This window comes from Orcinus orca, chromosome 6 (assembly GCF_937001465.1).
Source record: "Orcinus orca chromosome 6, mOrcOrc1.1, whole genome shotgun sequence".
NCBI classification, from domain to species: Eukaryota; Metazoa; Chordata; class Mammalia; order Artiodactyla; family Delphinidae; genus Orcinus; species Orcinus orca.
Window position 1 is genome coordinate 94,692,289 of NC_064564.1, and position 20,183 is coordinate 94,712,471.

At 42.6% G+C, this 20,183-nt stretch overlaps 2 protein-coding genes across 10 annotated transcripts in view; one reads left to right on the forward strand and one right to left on the reverse strand.

Moving 5' to 3' along the window:
* Positions 1-7,365: 7,365 nt before the first annotated feature.
* LOC101286704 (uncharacterized) lies at positions 7,366-10,095 on the reverse strand. The gene is given in 4 exon segments (XM_049711863.1): positions 7,366-7,848; positions 7,850-7,980; positions 7,983-8,114; positions 9,999-10,095. Coding segments are annotated over 4 exon segments (717 nt in total). The 3' UTR covers positions 7,366-7,491.
* ZNF462 (zinc finger protein 462) overlaps positions 9,819-20,183 on the forward strand; it is a 142,900-nt gene continuing 132,535 nt past the window's right edge. For 2 of the 9 annotated variants that reach the window (XM_033431248.2, XM_004271510.4), the window contains exon 1: positions 9,835-10,939. The gene's annotated coding sequence lies outside the window, so the exon portion shown is untranslated. Of the gene's footprint in view, positions 10,940-11,572; positions 11,617-12,742; positions 13,708-20,183 lie in introns of all 9 variants that reach the window. The other 7 variants (XM_033431246.2, XM_033431244.2, XM_033431242.2 and 4 more) reach the window with 7 other exon arrangements.

Sequence of the window (20,183 nt, forward strand, 5' to 3'; positions counted from 1 at the left end):
AAAAACCGTTTTAGAGTGAAAGATGAAAAGAAAAAGGTGAAGGAAAATCCTAAACATTCCCAAGGAGCAGAAGATGTTGATATATGAAGACCACAATTAGCTGTTTGGCTAATCCTCTGGGTTAGAAAAAAAGATGAAATGAACTGCAAGTCATCAAAATAATTTAGAGAAGGCATAAAAATTATTTACTGGTTGACTAAGCCGTTAATTATTGTTGGTTATGTAAAGTACAGTTTCTCATTTCTGGGAAACCTTAGAAAGGAAGGGAGAGAGGGAGGAGGAAGAGAAGGAGGGAAGGAAAAAAGAAGGCAACTGAGTTTTTGGTTTACTACCAGCTCAAGGAAATCTCTTTTACTAGAAGAGCGGAAATTGCCATGAAGAGGAACTGGGTAGGTCTGGATCTTCAGTACCTTAGTCTGTAATTCTGGGCAAAAGATTACTTTTCCTTGAGACCATTTTCTCAAGGAAAATCAGTGGTTTTCAAATTGTGCTCCAACAGAACAGTGCGGATCCGGAAGCTAGACCAATGAACAACGGTGATCTCTATACAATTCACAGAAAAATGAAGTAAAATAAAATGCTCCGCATTTGCTGTAGTTTCCTTATTTACATCTATTATAACAATTCCTGCATTGTATGGATTTTTCTGAACCTATACAACCATTTCTTGGATTTGAGATATCAATAAAATTTTTGTCTCCATTTTAAGATTTTCTTTCCTACTTTTAGAAAACCTTTGTAATGAGAACTTACTGTATAGCTCAGGGAACTCTACTCAGTGCTCTGTGGTGACCTAAATGAGAAGGAAATCCAAAAAGGGGAGGGGATATATGTACACGTATAGCTGATTCACTTTGCTGTACAGTAGAAACTAACACAACATTGTAAAGCAACTATACTCCAATAAAAATTAATTAAAAAAAAAAACAAAAAAAATCCTTTGGCCCTACTGCCACATGCCTGGTGACTGAGTTTTAGAAAATGACAAAGTGAACTAACTAACAGAAATAAGTAGTAATAGGAGAACTTAGATACAATTAGTCATACTTAGGTTTTTTATTTTAAATGATCACTGTTGATTTTAAAGATTTGTTTAAATATAATGAATTTCTTTTGTTATGTGTACATATTCTGGTTTTGATTTCCTGGACTAGATACCTAACTTTTTGTTTTTTTAATAATTTTACTTATTTATTTGTAAGTTTTGGCTGTGTTGGGTCTTCGTTGCTGCACTGGGGCTTTCTCTAGTTGCAGCAAGCAGGGTCTACTCTTCATGCATGGGCTTCTCATTGCCGTGGCTTCTCTTGCTGCAGAACACAGGCTCTAGGCGCACGGGCTTCAGTAGTTGCGGCTCGCAGGCTCTAAAGCTCAGGCTCAGTAGTTGTGACGCACAGGCTTAGTTGCTCTGTGACATGTGGGATCTTCCCAGACCAGGGCTTGAAGACGTGTCCCCTGCACTGGCAGGTGGATTCTTAACCACTGGGCCACTAGAGAAGTCCGATACCTAACTCTTGACTCCAAATTTAGGGCTCTTCACCTCACCTATGCCACCTCACAGTAAAGCTATAAGAACATAGAACAGGGACTTCTCTGGTGGTCCAGTGGTTAAGAATCCATGCTTCTAATGCAGGGGACACAGGTTCAATCCCTGGCGGGGGAACTGAGATCCCACATGTCGTGCCCTGTGACCAAAAAAAAAAAAAAGAAACAAAAAGAAAAAGGACATAGATCACAATATTAGCTAGCAGTTACAGATTTTCATGTTCCTTATATACATTTTTTTAAAAAGCCTCATAACCACAACACTGTAAATCAACTACACTCCAGTAAAAATTAATTTTAAAAAATCCTCAGCAATCCTATAAGTACTTAATTATACTTCTTTTACAGATGTGGAAACTGATGCATGGAACCCAAGATCATCACTCATAAGAGCAGGAGCTGGAAACTAGTAAGTAGATGTTCGTTGTTAGAGCTGGATTTGTCTTTATTATAAACATTGAATCAATAAATACTCACTTAAAATATGCACCCTGAAAAACATCAGAAAGATACTAAAAAATAAACTTGTTCTGCATTCCAGACACTTAAAAGAACATGTAGGGCTTCCCTGGTGGCACAGTGGTTGAGAGTCCGCCTGCCGATGCAGGGGACACGGGTTCGTGCCCCGGTCCGGGAGGATCCCACATGCCGCGCGGCGACTGGGCCCGTGAGACATGGCCGCTGAGCCTGCGCGTCCGGAGCCTGTGCTCTGCAGCGGGAGAGGCCACAACAGTGAGAGGCCCGCGTACCGAAAACAAAAAACATGTAGCCAATAAGTAACTTTTGTGACACACTGTTTTTAGCAACTTGCTGGGAAAGCACACAGGAGAGAGTATAAATAGACTCTCCTGAAAGGGCAACTCACATGAAATCTACAAGGGGTCAGTCATGGGTGATGGTTGGTGGATGCAAAGTCAAGTTAACCTTGGTGCTGGAAGTTATTACCCAAAATCTGTACTAGAAGCATTGAACTCTGGGTAAAGGCTGTTTGGGGAATCGAATGTATGCAAGGATTTCAAGGTGTGTGCATTTTCAATAATGATTAATAAAACCGCACAGTTAAAATTTTTGTTTTTTACAAATTAGACAAACATTTGGTTTGGTCAGTCTTTATGATATAAAAGAAATCTTGTGCTAGCAAAGCTTATTTGGGAGTTCTAAATCTTTTTCACTCTAATTGCAAAAGAGAGAGATTCATTGTACAAATGTTTAAAAATCTAAGAAGCCACAGTGGAAAAAAATATATAATGTACCCGTAATTACATCACCTAGAAAAAAATTACATCACCTGGAAAAAACTACCGTTAACACTTTGATTATACTTTTAAAATTATTTTTCAATGCCTAGATGCATACATACCTGTTTACAAATATGAGATAGTGTTATACATATTGTTTTGAAATCGATTTTTCCCCTTATCAAAAAATCATGTAAATATTTCACTATCATTTAATATTTCTTACAGAATTTGATAGCTATATAACTTCCTATTACATAGATGAACATAATTTCTTTAACCAATCACTTGTTGTGGGGTATTAATGCCACAAGGAACTCCCTTGTACAAAAGTTTTTGGTGACAGTTATTAATATTTCCTAAGTCAATTTTTAAAAGTTAAATTCCTGGGGGGCTTCCCTGGTGGCGCAGTGGTTGAGAGTCCGCCTGCCGATGCAGGGGCACGGATTCGTGCCCCGGTCCCGGAAGATCCCACATGCCGCGGAGCGGTTAGGCCCGTGAGCCATGGCCGCTGAGCCTGCACGCCCGGAGCCTGTGCTCGGCAACGGGAGAGGCCACAACAGTGAGAGGCCAGCGTACCGCAAAAAAAAAAAAAAAAAGTTAAATTCCTGGGTTAAAGACTTCTAATACATCCAGAAAGACTGAAACTTTTCGTATTTCCACTAACAGAGAACTAGAGGGTCTATTTTTCCATATCTTCAACAACTGAGAATTATATATACTCTTAACAATTGCGAAATATAAATATACATATAGATACATATACAGTATATATTTCTGCTAATTTTTTAGGTGTAAAAGAGTATCAGAGCTTTCATTCACATATTTGATGAAGATAACCTTTTTCCATATGGGCCAAAAGAAAATTTCCTTTGGTAGCATTTGGCAATATTTTTGAGATTGTATGGAATTCTAGATTTCAAAACATAACAGTAAAAATTGGGAGAACTGGACTTTAGTCTTCTTTACACTATTAGTGTCAGGAGACCTTAGGTTAAATCATTCAATCTCTTTGGCCCTAAATTTCCTTTTGTATACAAAATGTACTCAAAATACTCACTCAAATCTTCCTGTTGTCCCTGTAAAAAGCAAATTAAATTATCTGTGAAAAACAGATACTGTGACACAGTTTTATTAGCAATATTAATAAGATCTTCAAGACATATTTATAATTACCAGACACATAAAAGTGGGTTCTATCATTTAACGTTAAAATGTTTTGAAATACTAAAACAAATATTTGACAGTTCAGTTCAAACAAAGCAGTCAACTCCATCGTGTGTGTATATATGTATATGCACACACATATGTGTATATACATGGTTTATATATTATATAACTTATATAGATCACTTATAAGTTCTACATTTCCTAAAATTTTAATAAGTCAATTTACTATTGACATGCTGGTATATTTCCTTTGAAAGTGATTTCTGAGTGTGTGCATTATGAAAAAATAATCAGTGATCATAACTTTATGTCTAGGTCTTTTACCTAGCATGAGGCCATTTTTCTATTTAATTACAAAAAATCTTTGTAAATAATTTTAAGCTGCCTGATATGTCATAGTGGAGATTTATTATTGACTAACCATTCCTCTTCTCCTAATCACAAGTTATTTTCAATTGTTTACTTTACCTCTATCATTTTTTTGTGTAAATCTTTTCTACCATTTTTGACTGTTTCCTTAGGGTAGATTCTAAGAGGAGGAATTAAGGGAACAAAAAGTGTGAACATTTTAAGACTTTAAATATATATTGTTAAATCGTACTTAAAAGGCTTGTGCTAATGTTTAATTCCTCTAAGTATATATAATGAAAAGGCTTACTTTGGGGCTGTGCTAGCCACCACTAGACCATACAATTTTTTCTTAGTTTTTAAATTATAAAAGTGATTCCTGTTTGTACACAAAAAAATAACTCAAACTTTCTTTTTCACCTTTCTCACTCCTTACCATTAAGAGTTTGGCATGTATAATATCAGACTAGTTTTTTAATCCAAAATCTTTTTTCTTTATTCTAATTTTAATAATATATTTATTTTGATGTGTATTATAATTTTATATATTAATAGCCCATCGGACTTGTGATTTCATTAGTCATATTACTTTTGATGGAGCTAAGATTTTTTTTAAGTTCATTTAGAAATAATATATTTTAAGTAAATAACAGTACAAGTAGTATGGAAGCATGTCAAAAAAAAAAAAAAGAAATCTTGAAGGTGATATCAGAATGATAATAACTTTAGGAAACTGCGTGGAAGCATAGCTTGTAGAGCTGACTGCCTTTGACCAGCTCTGTGTTCCTGACTAGGTCACATCCCCTCTCTGGGCTTCAGTTTGAATGCAAGTAGTAGGAATCTGGAAATACTGGTCTGTCTGCTAGACGGGATACCTCAAGAAATAGACAATCCTTCAGTCGAGTCTTTCTTATGAATTTTGGTTAATCTAATCATAGTTGATCTAACACAGCTCTTTCTTCCTAAAAAGATCTTCTCTAGTTAGAATTTCACGTTAAATTATGAGTTAAGGCAAGACACTGGCTTTAAATTATTTTAACACAATATTACTTCCTACTAACTCTGTAGTATGAACAAAAATGTTCAAATTAATCATAGCCTCCTTATTGGCCAAGGTCCTGTATTGCTTTTGAGTGAGTAAAAATCTAAAGTTCTATATAAATCCAAATAATGGCATTTTAAAGCTAGTGGTTCCTGAAGTAGATCAGGCATTTAGACTTTGACTCATCTTCTCTTATTCATCTTTGTATCCCTGGTATTCAGCTGAGTATGGCATATTGTAGATGCGAAACAAATATTCAATGGTTAATGGACATTCCACATGAATGGTCCATTATTACAGTAACTAGTTTGATAGAACTGTAAATTTAACTTCTACCTATGGGCAAAAGACTTAAAAAAAATTTTTTTTTAGAACATTGCTATTGAAACATCTTCTTTGGTACCCAAAGGTATGCATAGAAAGATTCACACAGGGGAAGTTTAATGTAAGTTATCGCAATTTCTCTTCCTTTGGGAGCTGTTCAGAATCATGAATTATCCACGTTTGTCTTCTTTCAGTCACTTCTCCCTAGGCGTGGACACTAGTCAACTAGTTACATATGTTTAGGTTTGGGTTTATGAAAATATATTGATATTTCGGTAAGGGATCAGAAAGAAGGTGTGTTAGTGACTTCACTTTTTTGATATCTGGAGAGTCCGTAATTATCCAATTTGAAGTCTTAAAAAAAAAACTTTTCAAGGACTAGTCATTTCCAACAACAGTAAAAGATATCAAAAATTCAAAATAAATAGCCCATTGAAAATAACTCAAATAGTAAAAAGACTATATTGGATGGCATGGGAAATTAGTTTTACATGGGAAGGAAAATACCACCAAGTTCAAGAGGTGTGTGGTCAAATGTTTAAAGCCGGAATAATTAAGACTTCTGAAAAAGCCATACTCTCTATTCATCTACTCCTTGTTTTGCTAAAATCATCAGCCTGAACAGTTTTCCAACTGGAATTTAGAAAGTGGGATTATAAACTGGAAATTTTTTTTGCATAGTTTTCAGGAAGCAGGATTTTTCCTTTTTTATATGATATAATGTAAATATTGAAACCATGACATTAAAACATCTATTCACTCTTGTTTCAGTTGAAATTCTATCTTTTTAATGTAGCCTCTGGACCAACTCTTCCTTCTTTCCGTGATTCCTTCCTGTAGGGGATAGAAGTCCCCTTTCGCCCCATAAACACTTTTGAGAGGTCTGGGCACTTTCCTTTCCTAACCTTTAAAAACCAAAATGATTTATAGACTATCCCTATCCTGCTAGAGTTGGGCAAGAAAGTGGATCATATTTGCATGGGTCACTCTGATTATAGGACTCCACTGTTTCTTGAACTAAAATTGCAAGATTTATTATTCTATTAATGCTCATAAAGTCACTCTTTTGATGAGCCATAATTTCCCTTTATGAGGAGTCTGTATGCCAGTCACCCATGATAAGGGAGAAGAAAGTCCAGACTTCCCACGTATTCATACTTCCTGGAACATTAACAAAGTCTTGAAATCCCATATGACTCCAGGGGAATAATGGCATAGGGTACAGTAACAAAAGGCAAATTTCACAAAGCCAATGTGTCCCCACGAGACTTGCCTCACATTGTTGCCTGTGTACAAAACCTAAGCTTTTCCATTTTAATTAAAATTTTTAGAAATTAACCCTCCTGGTGGAGAAGATAACCCAACGAGGCTTGTATTATCTTTGTGAATATTCTTAGGGAATGAAACAGCAGGAGGTGTGAACTTTCTCCTGTATATCTTAATGGTCCGCTAATGGCAAAGCATAATTACAGTTACTTAAGCGCCAAGTTTGTCAAGGTTTTCACTAAAACCTTCAGCCACACACTTTCCTTGAGTGACCTAGCTTTTATTTATCCAAATGCCTTCTTATCATTTGAAAGAAAGCTACCCTCTATAAAAAAAAGCAGGCAAACAAAAAGCCCACTCCCCCACCATGTTTATTTCTTTCATGTTAATTTCTTTCAATTATCTTAGATGGATAGTTAAGACACGTGTGACTTCAAAAAAAGTCGAAAAATTTGTGTATGGCATCGTTAACTGAAATTTTAGCCCTCCACATTCAAAAAGCAGGGCAATGCGGGAGTTTTGCAGTAGTTTGCTTCACGGCTTTGGTAAGTCAATTTGCTTCTAAACCAGAAGATGGTCTTCTAAAGACGATCCTGTATTTGGAATGGAAACTCGGCCATTGTACCTTTCGCCCAAAGCACCCACTTGAGAAGCCCGAAAGCCACCTATCTCCCCCATCGGTCTCTGGATCTCCTCGCTGCCTTTGTCCCTTCTAGACGTGGAGGCTTGGAGAGGAGGTTTAGTTTCCAAGGATTGGAGCGTTTTAAGGGCGGGGCCATCTCCAAGTCCATCTCCCCTTTTTGTCCTCTTCTCCTGGGACGGGAGGGAGGAGCCAGGTCCCCCCGCGGCCGGTTCGGGAGCTATCACGGTCGCTCGAGGTGAGTCTGAAAGGGCGGCAGCCCGTTTAATTGCAGCGCAAGGTTAATTTCTTGAGTTCACCGCAGTCGGTCCGCCAGCCGCTTCCCCGGTCTTTGCCAAGTGGGTTTATGAGGTCTGAGGCGTGTTGGGGCGCGCTCACGTTCTCGCGAAAGGCTCCTCCCCAGGGCTCATTCCCCGACTGCGGGAAGCCCTTTGGTGCCCCAGGAGTCTTGGGTTTCCTCTGACCTCGTCGCTTCCTCCTCCCTCCGCACCGCCGGGTTCCCCGCGCCCCTGCCCCCCTGCCCCCGGGGAAGGGCGGCCCCCATCTTAGGACTTCCGACCCAAGCCAACCAGAAGGAACCTTCACGTCGATGAAGATTTTATCACAGCCTCCAAAACCCAGCAGTAATAGAAGCTTTCAACCTGAAATACGATTGTTACTTTCCCGGTGCAGAGCTTGACAGAAAAAGTCAGCTTTTTATTAAAGACAAAGAGGTAAATTATCAGCCGGGGCAGTGAAGGGACGGCGGAGACCTGGCGTGCTTCCTCTCGGTGCCACGAGGAATTTATGGGGGAGCGGCGGCCAGGGCTCAGACACCCCTGGGGTCCCGGGGGTGGGGTGGGGGAGGAGCTCGGGGCAGAAGGACTATCCCCAAGTCCTTCCAGGCACCTGGACTGGGAGTCCTCCCAAGTCTGTTCAAAACCAGGGTCATTTCAGTCCTGAACAGCCTTACCGTCCTCCTCTCTCCTTTCTTCTTTCTCTTCTTGCTTTGACTACTGTTTCCCTTTCGCCTCTGAGCTTTCTCCTCTTGCTTCTCCTCTCCCTACTTTTTCTCTTCCCTCTCCTCGCTTTGCCTCTCCCTCCCCCTCCTTTCTCCTCCACCGCACGCGTAGAGTGTCATTTATTTATTTATTTATCACCCCCGCCATCAACACCCTTTTAGGGCTCCCAAGCTTTTCAATGTGAGTGGGAGGAGAAAAGGGCAGGAAGTGTTGACTGGAAGGGGGTGAAATCGTGTCTCTGGGTGAGAGATTCTGCCCCGGAATAAACGATTGGGGAAAAGCTTGGAAAAGGATTCCGATCTGTTTATAAAACCCCGCTGTCTGGTGGGAACCAACTCCGCGCGCGTCTCCTCCTCCCCTTCATTGTGTGGGTTTACAGGGATATCTTCCCGGACTGTTGTTGGGTTTGCGGGGGAGGTAGTGAGTATTACAGAGGACAGTCTTGCCCTGGATCCTCCCCACCGCGCCTTCTCCACCGGATGCGCGCTCCCCAATGCAAAGGAATCCAGCAACATCCCCCAATTCAGACGCGGACAAAAGAAACTTTAATTAAGGTTTCTGCCCCGCGCGCTGCGTGTTTCTCTCTCCCGAGGCTGTTGATGTCCAGCTCGAGGATGCGAGAAATAGAAATGGTACAAGCAGCCCATGCCCTTGAACTTCAATTGCTTCTGACTTGCTATATTGATTTTTTTATACTGTAGGCACCACCCCGCCCCCTCCCCCCCATCAGATTAAAGCCTTAGGAGACATTAGACCTAGTGAGAGAGGAGGGTAAACCCACTCCTTTGCAAAATAAACAGTTCAGGACGATTTGTGGGAAATTACACTAAATAAAAATTCAAGGTGTGAAAGCTTCATCTTGGCTCTCTTGTCTTCAACACCATGACACCTTATCATTAGGAGCTCTGATTGTTACTTTCCGAGCTTTTGGATGATCAGCCAGAAAGTGCAAGCAACGCGGGGCTGGAGAGTGTAAAGTTATTTAAGTAGGCTTTTTTTTTTTCCCCCGTTTTGGTGCGCCGTCAAAACACTTCACAAGTTAGGAAAAGAAAGTGGTGGTTCCGAGGCTCAGAATGATGGGTTCTTTCCTCCCTCAACCTTCCCTTACCATATCAGAAAAGAAATAAAATGCACAACGAGCCTTTATTTCGGAGGAGAAGACTTCAAAATACGTGTCAGTAATGGACAATTTGAGCTTTTCACTGGAGATACACCGCAAGCTGGAAAGGGATTAAAAAGCCCCACGTGGGTGATCTGGGTTTAGACTTGCAACCTCTAGTTCCCAATGTGTGTTCTTTGCAAAGATTGGCCTCTAGATGGATGCGTGTGAGGGACTCTCTGGGGCCGGGGCTCGGCGCCTCGGGCAGGGCTGATGGTGGGAGCGCTATGAGCGACCGGGCAGGGTCCTCACTGGGGGCTTCCTCTGCCGGCCGGGGCGGCCGGGCGCCTCCGGGACGCGAGCGCGCACGCCTCAGCCCGGCCGCCGCGCTCCTCGCACCGCCTTCTCCGCAGGTCTTTATTCATCTCATCTGCCTCTTCCCCTTCTCCTCCTCCTTTGCCTCCTTCTCCTCCTCTTCCTCCTCCTCCTCCACCACCACCTCGTCCTCCGCCACCGCCTCCTCTCGCGTCTTACTGGCCTGGCTCTGTGTTGCTCTGAGTGACAAAGACAATGTCCCAGCCTTAACTTTGCAACCACCTTGCCTCCTTCTGGGGTTCAGCGCGGGGGGGGGGCGGGCGGGGGGGAGGGGGGACAGCAACCGCAGCCTCAGCATCTCCTCCACCTTCTGCTCTTCTCAGCTCTTGGATAATTCTTCCTTTCCCCCCCTCCAGCCCTTTCCTCATTTCTTTCTTTCTTTCTTTCTTTCTTTTTTTCTTTCTCTCTCCTGCGCGTTGTTGTTGTTATTAGAAAGGCTTCGCGCACCCCCTGGTGCTCCGGCGTTTTGTGTGGCAGGAGAAGATTGTCTGCCTTCTCTCTTTCTGTCTTGCTTTCTCTCTCCCTCTGGTTGCTCATTATTCAGAGAGAGACACAGAGGGAGGGAGAGGGAGAGAGAGAGAGCGCGCGAGGGAAAGGGAGAGGAGAGAGAAGAGGAGAGAGAGAGAGGGAGAGAGTGAGAGGGAGGGAGGGAGAGAGAGGGAGAGGGAGAGAGACGGATATCTCAGGTCATCTGCAGCTGCAGCGAGTCTGAAGAGCCGAGGAAGGCAGGGAAGATGGCGATCCTCCATTGCTGAGACCCGGCAGAAGCACATGAGACTCCCAAACAACTTCCACAACAATAACCCGAGCAGGAAGAGGAGAAAGAGAAAAAGGATAAGGAGGCGGTGGGGCTGGAGAACCCGAAACACCTCCCGGCGCCGGGACGCTTCTTCAGTAAGTTACTGCAATTAACCAGCACCTCGGGGTGGTCCGAGTGCTGCGGGGAGGAGAGCACGGGGTGGTGGAGGCACAAACGCGCTCATTCATTCGGCCAAGGAGGGTTGGTGGAGCGGGGAGGAGAGGAAGTCCCCTGCATGGACTGGCTGTTGGAAGAGAAGAAGCGAGAGAGAAGGGGGGGGGGAAGGAGGAGGAGGAGGGAGAGAGAGCTGGAGGGGGAGGAGGAAGAGGAGGAGGAGGAGAAGCGAGGGAGGAAGAGGAGGAGAAGGTGGTGGTGGCGGTGGCGGTGGAGGTGGCTGTGCTTTTCCTGCTGGCTGCTCCTTCTGCCGGGGGGGAGCGGAGCGCTGTGGCTTAATTAATTTCGTGTAGTTCTATGGAGAGAAGAGAAAATAAAAGATGAGTGAGGAGAGAGCTGGAGCCTTAGGACGGATGCTCCTGGTGTGGGCACAGGAGTAAGGGACAGAGAGGGGGGCGGAGGGCGGGAGTCGGGGAGACCTGAGCCGAGAGCCAGAGGGAAAGAGCGAGGGGCAGAGGAGGGAGCGCTCCCGGCCGCCCCGACCTGAGCGGGTTGACCTCTTTCTTTCTCTGTCCCTCTCCTTCCTTTCCCCCTCTCTGTCTGCTTGTCCCCAGCCCGATGGCAAAGCCGTGCGGATTGGCACCCCCCTCTTCCTCAGGTATTTGGCTCGCTCTCTTCTCTCCCCGAAGTTGGGATGCGGGGTCGGGATGTGTCGGGGGGCGGCGGCGGCGGCTGCCGGTGCTGCCGGTGAGCAGATAGGCGAGGAGCGGGGGGCGCCGGCCGGCTGGGGGGCGCAGGTTCAGGAGCAGCTAGGAGCTGTCTCCAGGCTGGGGGTTCAGAAGCGTCTGGTGGAGGAGGACAACGGTTTCTGGAGAGGAGAAGCCATTACACACGCTTGGCTCTCCTCGGAGGACGGGAGAAAAGACCCCAAGCAGGGGCCTGGGGGTCGCCTGACTCCTGGTGCAGTTCCCAGGGGTCTGTCCTCCTTCCAGGCGCGAGGGGAAGCCGCAGCCGCCCACCAGAGGAGCAGCCCCTCTCTTTCCCTTTCTTTATCTCCCTGTCCTCCATTTGCAAGCTGTCTGCTTTGGTTCCAGTCCAGACTCCAAAACACAAAGCTTCTTCTCACGTTCATTCTCCAGGCTTTTCACCATTCCTGGAGGAACCCTCATTTTCTTTTCATTGTAGCTTCTAACCTACGGAGAGGGAGGGAGGCTGCCTGGAGTTCCTTTTATATTCCTCCCCTACTGAAAAAAAAAAAGTTTCATTTTTAAGCACGCGTCTGGGATGGGAAAAGACCAACCAGTTGGGGCTTTCTCCCAGGGCTCCCGGGGGGCTGTGTCTGAGTGTCTGTGTTGGCTGTTTGGTTTGCTTTGGTTTTGTTTCTGGAGGTGGCTTGTAGGATTTTTGAGGAAGTAACTAGTTTGGTTGAGAGCTGGGAACTGAGTCAGGTAAGCCCGTGTCATGTTGTAACTCCACCAGAAAATGGAGGAGAGCGGGTTTCCAGGAGACAAAGCTGAGAAGTGTTTATAAAATTATGGATGTCTCCATTTTGAAGCTCTGTTGGTGATGGCTGGAGGAGAAGGCCTGCCAGCCTTCTCCTTCTCCCTTTCCAGGGGGTGAATCTTGTGGTGGCTCCTCACTATCTGTTCATTATGCAAGGAAATGAGGGGCTTGGAAGGGCTGCTCGCATTTTCCTTCCACCTAAGGAGTGCTTTCACAAGTTATGGAGGCGTTTGTTGCCAATTTAAAGTAAACTTTTGGAATTTTTTTTCTCTCCTTTTGAGTGGACCTGAGGGTTTTGACCTCCTTCGGGAAAGGCAAGGAAAACCTTAAACATTTTTCCACTGAGGTCTTCACACAACTTTAAGCTGCTCCAGGTCTCCTGCAAGTCGCCAGGAAGTGTGATTTCCTCATTGTGAAGATGGTGGTGGCCCTGAGCTGAGATTTTTGGAGTTCTGGGGCTTGGTTATCATCATGTTTTGATGCATTGCAAGACTTTATTGTCTGGTTGGGGTTGATTTCTGCAAAACAACAGCAGCAACAGCAAATCCTGCAAGATCTCAGAGGAACTCTAAGACTGGCTGACACCAGTTTCTTGAAGGTCTACATTTCTTTTCAAGATGCTCCATTTGTGTATTAGGCCTTCTTTTAGTTCCTTTGTTTTCCCTCTTCCCTTCCATTCTGCTGTTTTTCTCTGTGTTCTCAAGTATTGTTAAGTCTTCAGAAATATCAGATGTCTTCTTAACAATGTCACTATGGAAACAAAATTTTAAAGTATTAATGTCAGTTGAGAAAACCTTCTGTCCAGGTAGCTTCACCTTTCTAATTGGGAGGAATTTATTAGTCTTAGAGGAAGACATTTTGTGAGGATGATTTGAAGAAAGGACCCAAACCTACCCAGTCCACACACACTGATTGGAGTTCTTCACAGATTAGTTCTAGAGAATGTATGTAATTGATCCAAGTAAAGAACTAAATCCTGAAACGCTTGAGGAATTTATAAAAGCCAACCATGAAGATGTTGCTTTTCCATTAGGTAAGGTAGCCATCTTGAGGATGAGGGAAGATGTTGGAAGAATTTTAGACGGACTCTTGAAGATAGGTGAGGAAGGCTCCACAGTGGAATGAAAACTTGGAGGAGATTCAGAACCAATTAATAATATATTGTAAGGAGGCTGATTGGACCTCGTTTTCAACTAAGGAGAAATATAGCAAGGTACCAGCTTCAACAGAAATAAGGAACACATTGGTGAGCGACTTATACCAGCTTTTTTCTTGCTTTGCTTTCTCATTATGTGTCAGATTTGTGTGTGTGTAAAGTTCTTTATGTCCACAGTATTTTTGGTGCAGATTGAGGTGGTTTTTAGATTCCAGATGTAATTATATTCTGTTGAGTAACTGGGAGCAGTGTCATTCAGTAAATGCTCAGTGCTGTATATGACAACATCACATTTTTCAAACCAAACTGTTGTGTCATTAATTGAGGGTTATTGTTCTTCTGACGGGTGTGAAAGGAGAGGAGAAATACATGGTTTTTTTAGCTAATAATTGTCCATGGTCAATGAAGTAAAACCCTGTTTTTGCAGACGAAGATGTATGGTTTTCAAGATTTGCATTTGATGTGTATGCTCATTTAAAAATACTTCTCTTCAGAGCTCTGCTTCTTTATTAAAATCTAGGGCTCTCCAAGAGCACTTAAAAAAATCTTACTTGGAATCATACCTTTCATTATTCATTTATTGAATGTTATTCTTTGATACCATTACTTTTGCTCTTAAGTAGAATGTCAGCAGTGTTATATTTAAAATTACTAATGCATGTATGTATTTGCTACATATTCAGACTCGGAAGTTCAAATGCAATGGGATAAAAAGAGTTATTTGGGGAAGTAATTACCAGATAGTTTTGCATCTAATTAACCATATATGTAAACATAAGTACATTATAGTTGATCTTGAAGCAAACCTACATGTCTTTGTTGTTGATGTTGATACCAGGAAATCTGGTTAATTACTTCTTTCAGTAGGGAAAAAAGCTGACACACTGGTTGCCACTCCAGCAACCAGGTTTTTTGACTCATAGTTTTTACTTTGCAACCAGATATTCAGCCTTAGAGCTGAGGTTTTCTGGAGGGAAAAAATTAGGTATCTAAGAGGCATTTTGGAGTTTGAGAATGTATTCTAACTGGTTACCTAAGAGACACATCCATCTCTGATGCTCTTCACCAACATGAGAAGTACCATTATATTCAAGACATGGTTTCTTGCATTTTTCTAGATACATGCATTTGAAATGGGACAAGTATTTAGGATAAACCACTATGAGAGAAATAAAAAGTGTCCAATGGAACCTTCTCATTTGATGTCAAAGCTCAGAGATCCTTTTTGTTTTTGAGACGTCAAGTTGATGAGGCTCGTTAGGCAAGTTTTTACCTAATTTGTTCTAATATATCACAGAGAGATCATTCTGGAGAAGTATATGTGAGCTGTGATGCACACTGCCATAAAGAACATTCTTGTGGTCTTCGGATTCCATAATCCTTCTCATATTAGATTTATGTCCATCTAATTCATTGATCACATTCCTCCAGGACTTGTTTTTTTCCTTACTCTTTGGAGTTGGAGACAACTTTTAGATGAAATAATTATTTTGCATATATATGTGTGTGTATATATATATATATATTTTTTTTTTTTAAATTTTCTTTCTAATGAGTCTTCTGGAAGACAGTAGGGGAAAAAAGAAATCCAACTGTACTAATGGACTTTAAAGTACTTGTGGTCAGTTTTCCTGAAAGGAAAGAATGGTAAAGTTGCCTTGGGAAAGAGTCCCGTTTTCAGTGTGATGGAGTTTAATAGGGTCTAGTCTATCTTGGATTCTTTCCTGGTATTGAGGTTTCTTGGTTAAGGTAACCTTACTTATCTTCTTTGTGGTATGTCCTTTATCAGACTTATAGTTCACTGCCTCATGGGACAGAACACTGCCAAAGCTGCATTGAATGTTTCAAGTTGATGGCTGGGGAATAGAGAGGATATTTCACAATGAATGCCACACTCACAAATTAGGAAATATATAAATAATGAACTAAGATTGGAAAGGACCTGACATGGGTGTATGATTGGATATTGGTATATGGAAACTAAGAAATTCAGAAGAAGTGGGGGAAATATTTCCAGTGTCTATTACTAAGATCTAGTGAGCTGAAAAAAAAAAAATCAAGTGTCCATGAGAGAGTGTGTGTGTGTGTGTGTGTGTGTGTGTGTGTGTGTATGTGAAAGCAAGCATCTTTTGAAGTTCACATACTTAGGAAGTTGGTGGCTTTGAGGGAAACATTAGCTGGGTGTTGGTGACCTATTAATTGATTATGAGCAAACAGAGAGGAAAGTAGATAATGTTAGAAGAAAATTCCTCTTCTTGTGTGATACGCCAAGACATCTGGCAGATGTTATGTTGGGCCCTAAGGAATGGACAGTTTAATTTTAGCCCTAGCAAGGAAATGGGAAGTTCTAAGCTCTTTTAATAGCACAAGTCTTAGTTTGGGGAAGGTTGCTTAAAAAAATAAGAGAGGAAAAGAAAAGAGGCATTGATTGTATTATGAAAGAACTCCGGGGAACATTGGAATTAAGCTGAGATTTTGGGGGTTATGGACAAATATATTATTTCCCAAGTAGAAATTAACATAAAAATCATTTAAAAATTGACTACTTGGTAACACTCTAAATGATGAATATTAAGTGTCTGATAGTCACCTTTCAGAACTTTTCATTGAGAAGCTAGTTTTTTGTGCCTTAGAGAGATCATCTCCTTCACATCTGCCCTTCCCCCTGCATTGTACTGAGGAGGAAACTGGCAGAGAGACGTGAGGTGACTTGCACAGGTCAGAGAGTTCATTTGTAATAAAGCCAGGCCTAGAACTTAGGTCGGCCGACTCCCAGTCCAGTGCCCTTTCCACTGCCCTACTGCCCATGATTGTAGCGGTTTGTGAAACACCAACTCTCCTCTGCAGAGTGCAAGGCGGTCTGAGAAACCCTGAAATCCCACGCTAGTGGGGCAGGAGTATTGATTTTTGGTAGCCGAGTGTAGCATGTTGGGGAGCCTGGGGCCGAGCACGGTCATTCATAGAAGTGATACGCGCCAGAGGCCAATTCTGTTCATGGGACTTTTAGCTCTTGGGTCTGTAGCTGTGATTTTCTTCTAATTGTCCTCCTCTCTGTAGTTCTGTCATCCAGGGCTGGGGAGTCCTTTTCAAATGCCCTTCTTTGGAAGTTTGTCTGGGTCTACTGCAACTTACCAGAGTGCCCACAATTGGACTCCGAGGATCTGTTTTGCAACCTGGTACAGATTTCAGTTGGCTTCTTGCAGAGATGCCATTTTGTAATACTGATGAATGGCCAAGAGAGTGAAATCCAGTCTAAAACGATGACTGGTGGCTTCCCAGTGTTCCAGACTCATCCAAAAATGTGCCCTCTATGTATCTTCTTGAGGCCCAGTTCTCTCTTGCAGACCCATGGCTAGCTATTTCCCATGCCCCAGTAGACATGAAGTCATCCTTAAAATGCCATTTGAACAGCACGTGCAACATTTAACCATGAGAGAGGGATGGGACAGTACTTGAAGAAGGGTGATGACAGGTTTCCATTTCTGATTCCTCTTAGACAAGTGAGAGTAACTTTGTAAAGAAGAAGAGTGATGTTTGGAAGTTTCCACATTTTCTAAGCTTCTTCCAAACGAAAGCATAAATTCTTAATCCAGGAGGCAGTCTGGAGAAGGTAGGGCTGGATGTGGACTTCTGGCAGAAACACAGTTAACGCTATAAACAGTTGGACGTCAGTGTGGCATTCCTCCAGATGAGTTGACTGTCGAAAATAAAATGTTCCAGAAGAACTGGGAGAACAGGAAAGAAGTTAAAACAGCATGGTTTGCATGCCAGTACTGAGGAAGAAAAAAAAAAAAAAAATAGGGGGGGCATTGGAGAGAAGATAATCCTAAATGGAACTGTCTCTGGGATTTATAAAACCTAGGAGGAGAAGTTTGCAAGTGAAGGAAAATGGATTTTTATGAATTTAGGTTGCATTGACAGTTTATTAGGAAGCTCTTTTGAATCTTTTGTCCCCTTGAACTTTGTATCTGGAGAACTGCACACACTGAGCAATTTACATTTTCTGCTCAGAAATGCTATTGTAAAATATATCTACTTTCTAAGGGCTCCTGTCCTTATCAGTTGGTGCATACGTAGGGTTTGTAGTCTTGGGATTTGTGGCTCCAACACCAAGTTGGATTTTTCAGGGCTTGGAAGGACAAGAGGCAGAGGAGTAGTGTGGGCTGAGAGGTTACCCATATGGTTCACCTGCAAGTGCATTGTCTTTTAATTTTGATGAGCACGTGACTTGGTGTCTTCAAAGCTTTCTTGCCTAATTCGTAGCCGGAGAGGGTTTTTTTCTTGCGTTATTCTTGGAGGGAAGGTTTCTTTTTGTGCCAGGTCATGGGTATTTTGGTATTGATTTCCTTGCTTTCGTGTGTTTGCTTGTTTAGTTCACTGCGTGTTGCTTCTGAATATTAAGAAAGCACTTCTGCCGGCTCTGTCCACAGCTTACCCCCAACTTCATTGAGAGAGCAGAGCCTGCTCCAGAGGGTGAAGGGAAGGTGGGGAGGTACTTATTTGTTCACAAAATAAATCCTTGAAGACTGCTTAATTCAGAAAGTTACTTGCCAGGCTGTCGAGTAGACTTTTCACAAAGACCATGCGAGGAGAGATGGGGAAAATTCCACAAGCAACCAGTGGGTCCTGATGAAAATGTGTTAGGATCACTTAGTAGGAAATTAAGCATTTGTCCAAGATGAGTAGGCAAGGCTTATCTTTGGATTCAGATTGGTTTGAGTAGAAAAGGAGCTCGAGGCCCCGGCGAGACAACTGTGTCAAAAGTATTGAAGCCCAGGATTTGTGGAGCAGCTTAGCTGCCACACAGCCTGGCTGGGGAAGGCCAGTTCGCTCCCTAAGCCCTCGTCTGGCCAGTTGAACCACAGCACGAGCTAAGGCCTTCACATTTTGGAATTCTTCTCTTCCCTGTTGAGATTTAAGAAGGGAGAGTCACTGTCCTTCAGTTTTGCTCATGTCAGCTGAGTGCTTTTCTCTTGAGCTGGTAAAGCCAGAGAGGGTGGGGGAAAGGCAGGGTGCTGATCTCCTTTGAGGGAACATTTCTCCCTTTTAATGGGACAAATGTGCCTATACCATTGTACTTATTAGGCAGAAAATAATTGTGTAGTGGCACAATGTGGGATACTTGAAAGATGTTTGCTACATAAAGGTTCCAATATTCACCTGCAGATTAAGAAATGGGTTTCTAAACCATCTCATTTCTATTGCTAATGAAAAGCTTTGGAAGGCACCTGTGAATCAGTGCTCCAGCTGCTATCATGGTAGGGGAAGTTAGGCCTTGAAAGGATACACGGATTAGCCCATCAGAAAAGCAAACAGTAGCATTTTTCAGCACAAGTAGAAAATAGGGTTGTTAAGCTAACAGAAAAGTAAGCTAAAGCATTGCCATAATTACGTGGTGGAAATTTGCTGGGATGGAGAGACTGCTCGGATGGGAGAAGGAAGAGGAGAAGAGAGGCAGGAGAATGATTGACAAGTCAGAAGAGAAGAGGTCTGTCCACTGGGAAGAGCCTACAGGAAGAAAGGCATTGCTTTTAAGAAAACAATAAAGCAAGTGAAAAAAGACCTTGTAATTTAGTACCTATTGCATGTGAAATATGAAGACCAGTGTTCAGACCCACATTCTTTGGTCAGTTCTTATTGTAAAACATAGAATTGGGCTTGGGAGACAATTTATGTGACTTTGGGGTTACAAATACGGCGTTGCTGCTAAAGGGCAGATGGAAACTTGCAGGAGCTGATTAAGTAAGTAGAGTTAGGTGGAGATTTTCCTGGAAAAGGAGCAAAGTAGAGAATAGAGCACAGCAGAAAGTAGTTGCATTATTAATGGGCAGAACATGTGATAGTCCTTGCTAAGGTTATCCATAGAGCTTCTCTACCTGCGCCCTGGGTGTTAGAAGAAGTGAGGAACAAAGATGTGCTTACTTCAGAGGGGAAAGGCATAGACCGTGATGACTACCTGTGTCTAGTTTGGAGTTAAGCCATTTGCTGGAGCCGTGCATCACAGGCTGGTCTGTCAATCCAATCTTGGCATTTTAAAATCAGAAATAAGGCCACCGTGGTCCAGAACGTTTAGCTATTCTAATCTGTAATTACATCATCCCTCTGTGTGACCAGTTAGTCAGCAATCCCACATCAATTACCCAACCCAGATTGGACCTGATCTGGGGGTCCTACACGTGGGGTAAAATTTGAACACTGGGTTATCGGCTGAAGATGGCCAAAACATAGATACCAGCTAGATGTTATGTAAAGATTTCAATAACCAGTACTTATTACGCAGAAACTTTTCTCTTCAATGGTTTCTAACTTAAATGGTCTTCACTGAAGACTGTTAATTAGTATTTCATAATGATAACTGGCAAAGGGATCTGGGTGGAAGAGACCATTTTCATTTGAATGTCAAAGTTCAGCTACAAGAACTTCTCCCCCTCGGGGGAAGGATGGACTGGGACTTTGGGGTTAGTAGATGCAAACTATTACATTTAGAATGGATAAGCAATGAGGTCCTACTGTATAGCACAGGGAACTATATCCAATTTCCTGGGATAAACCATAATGGAAAAGAA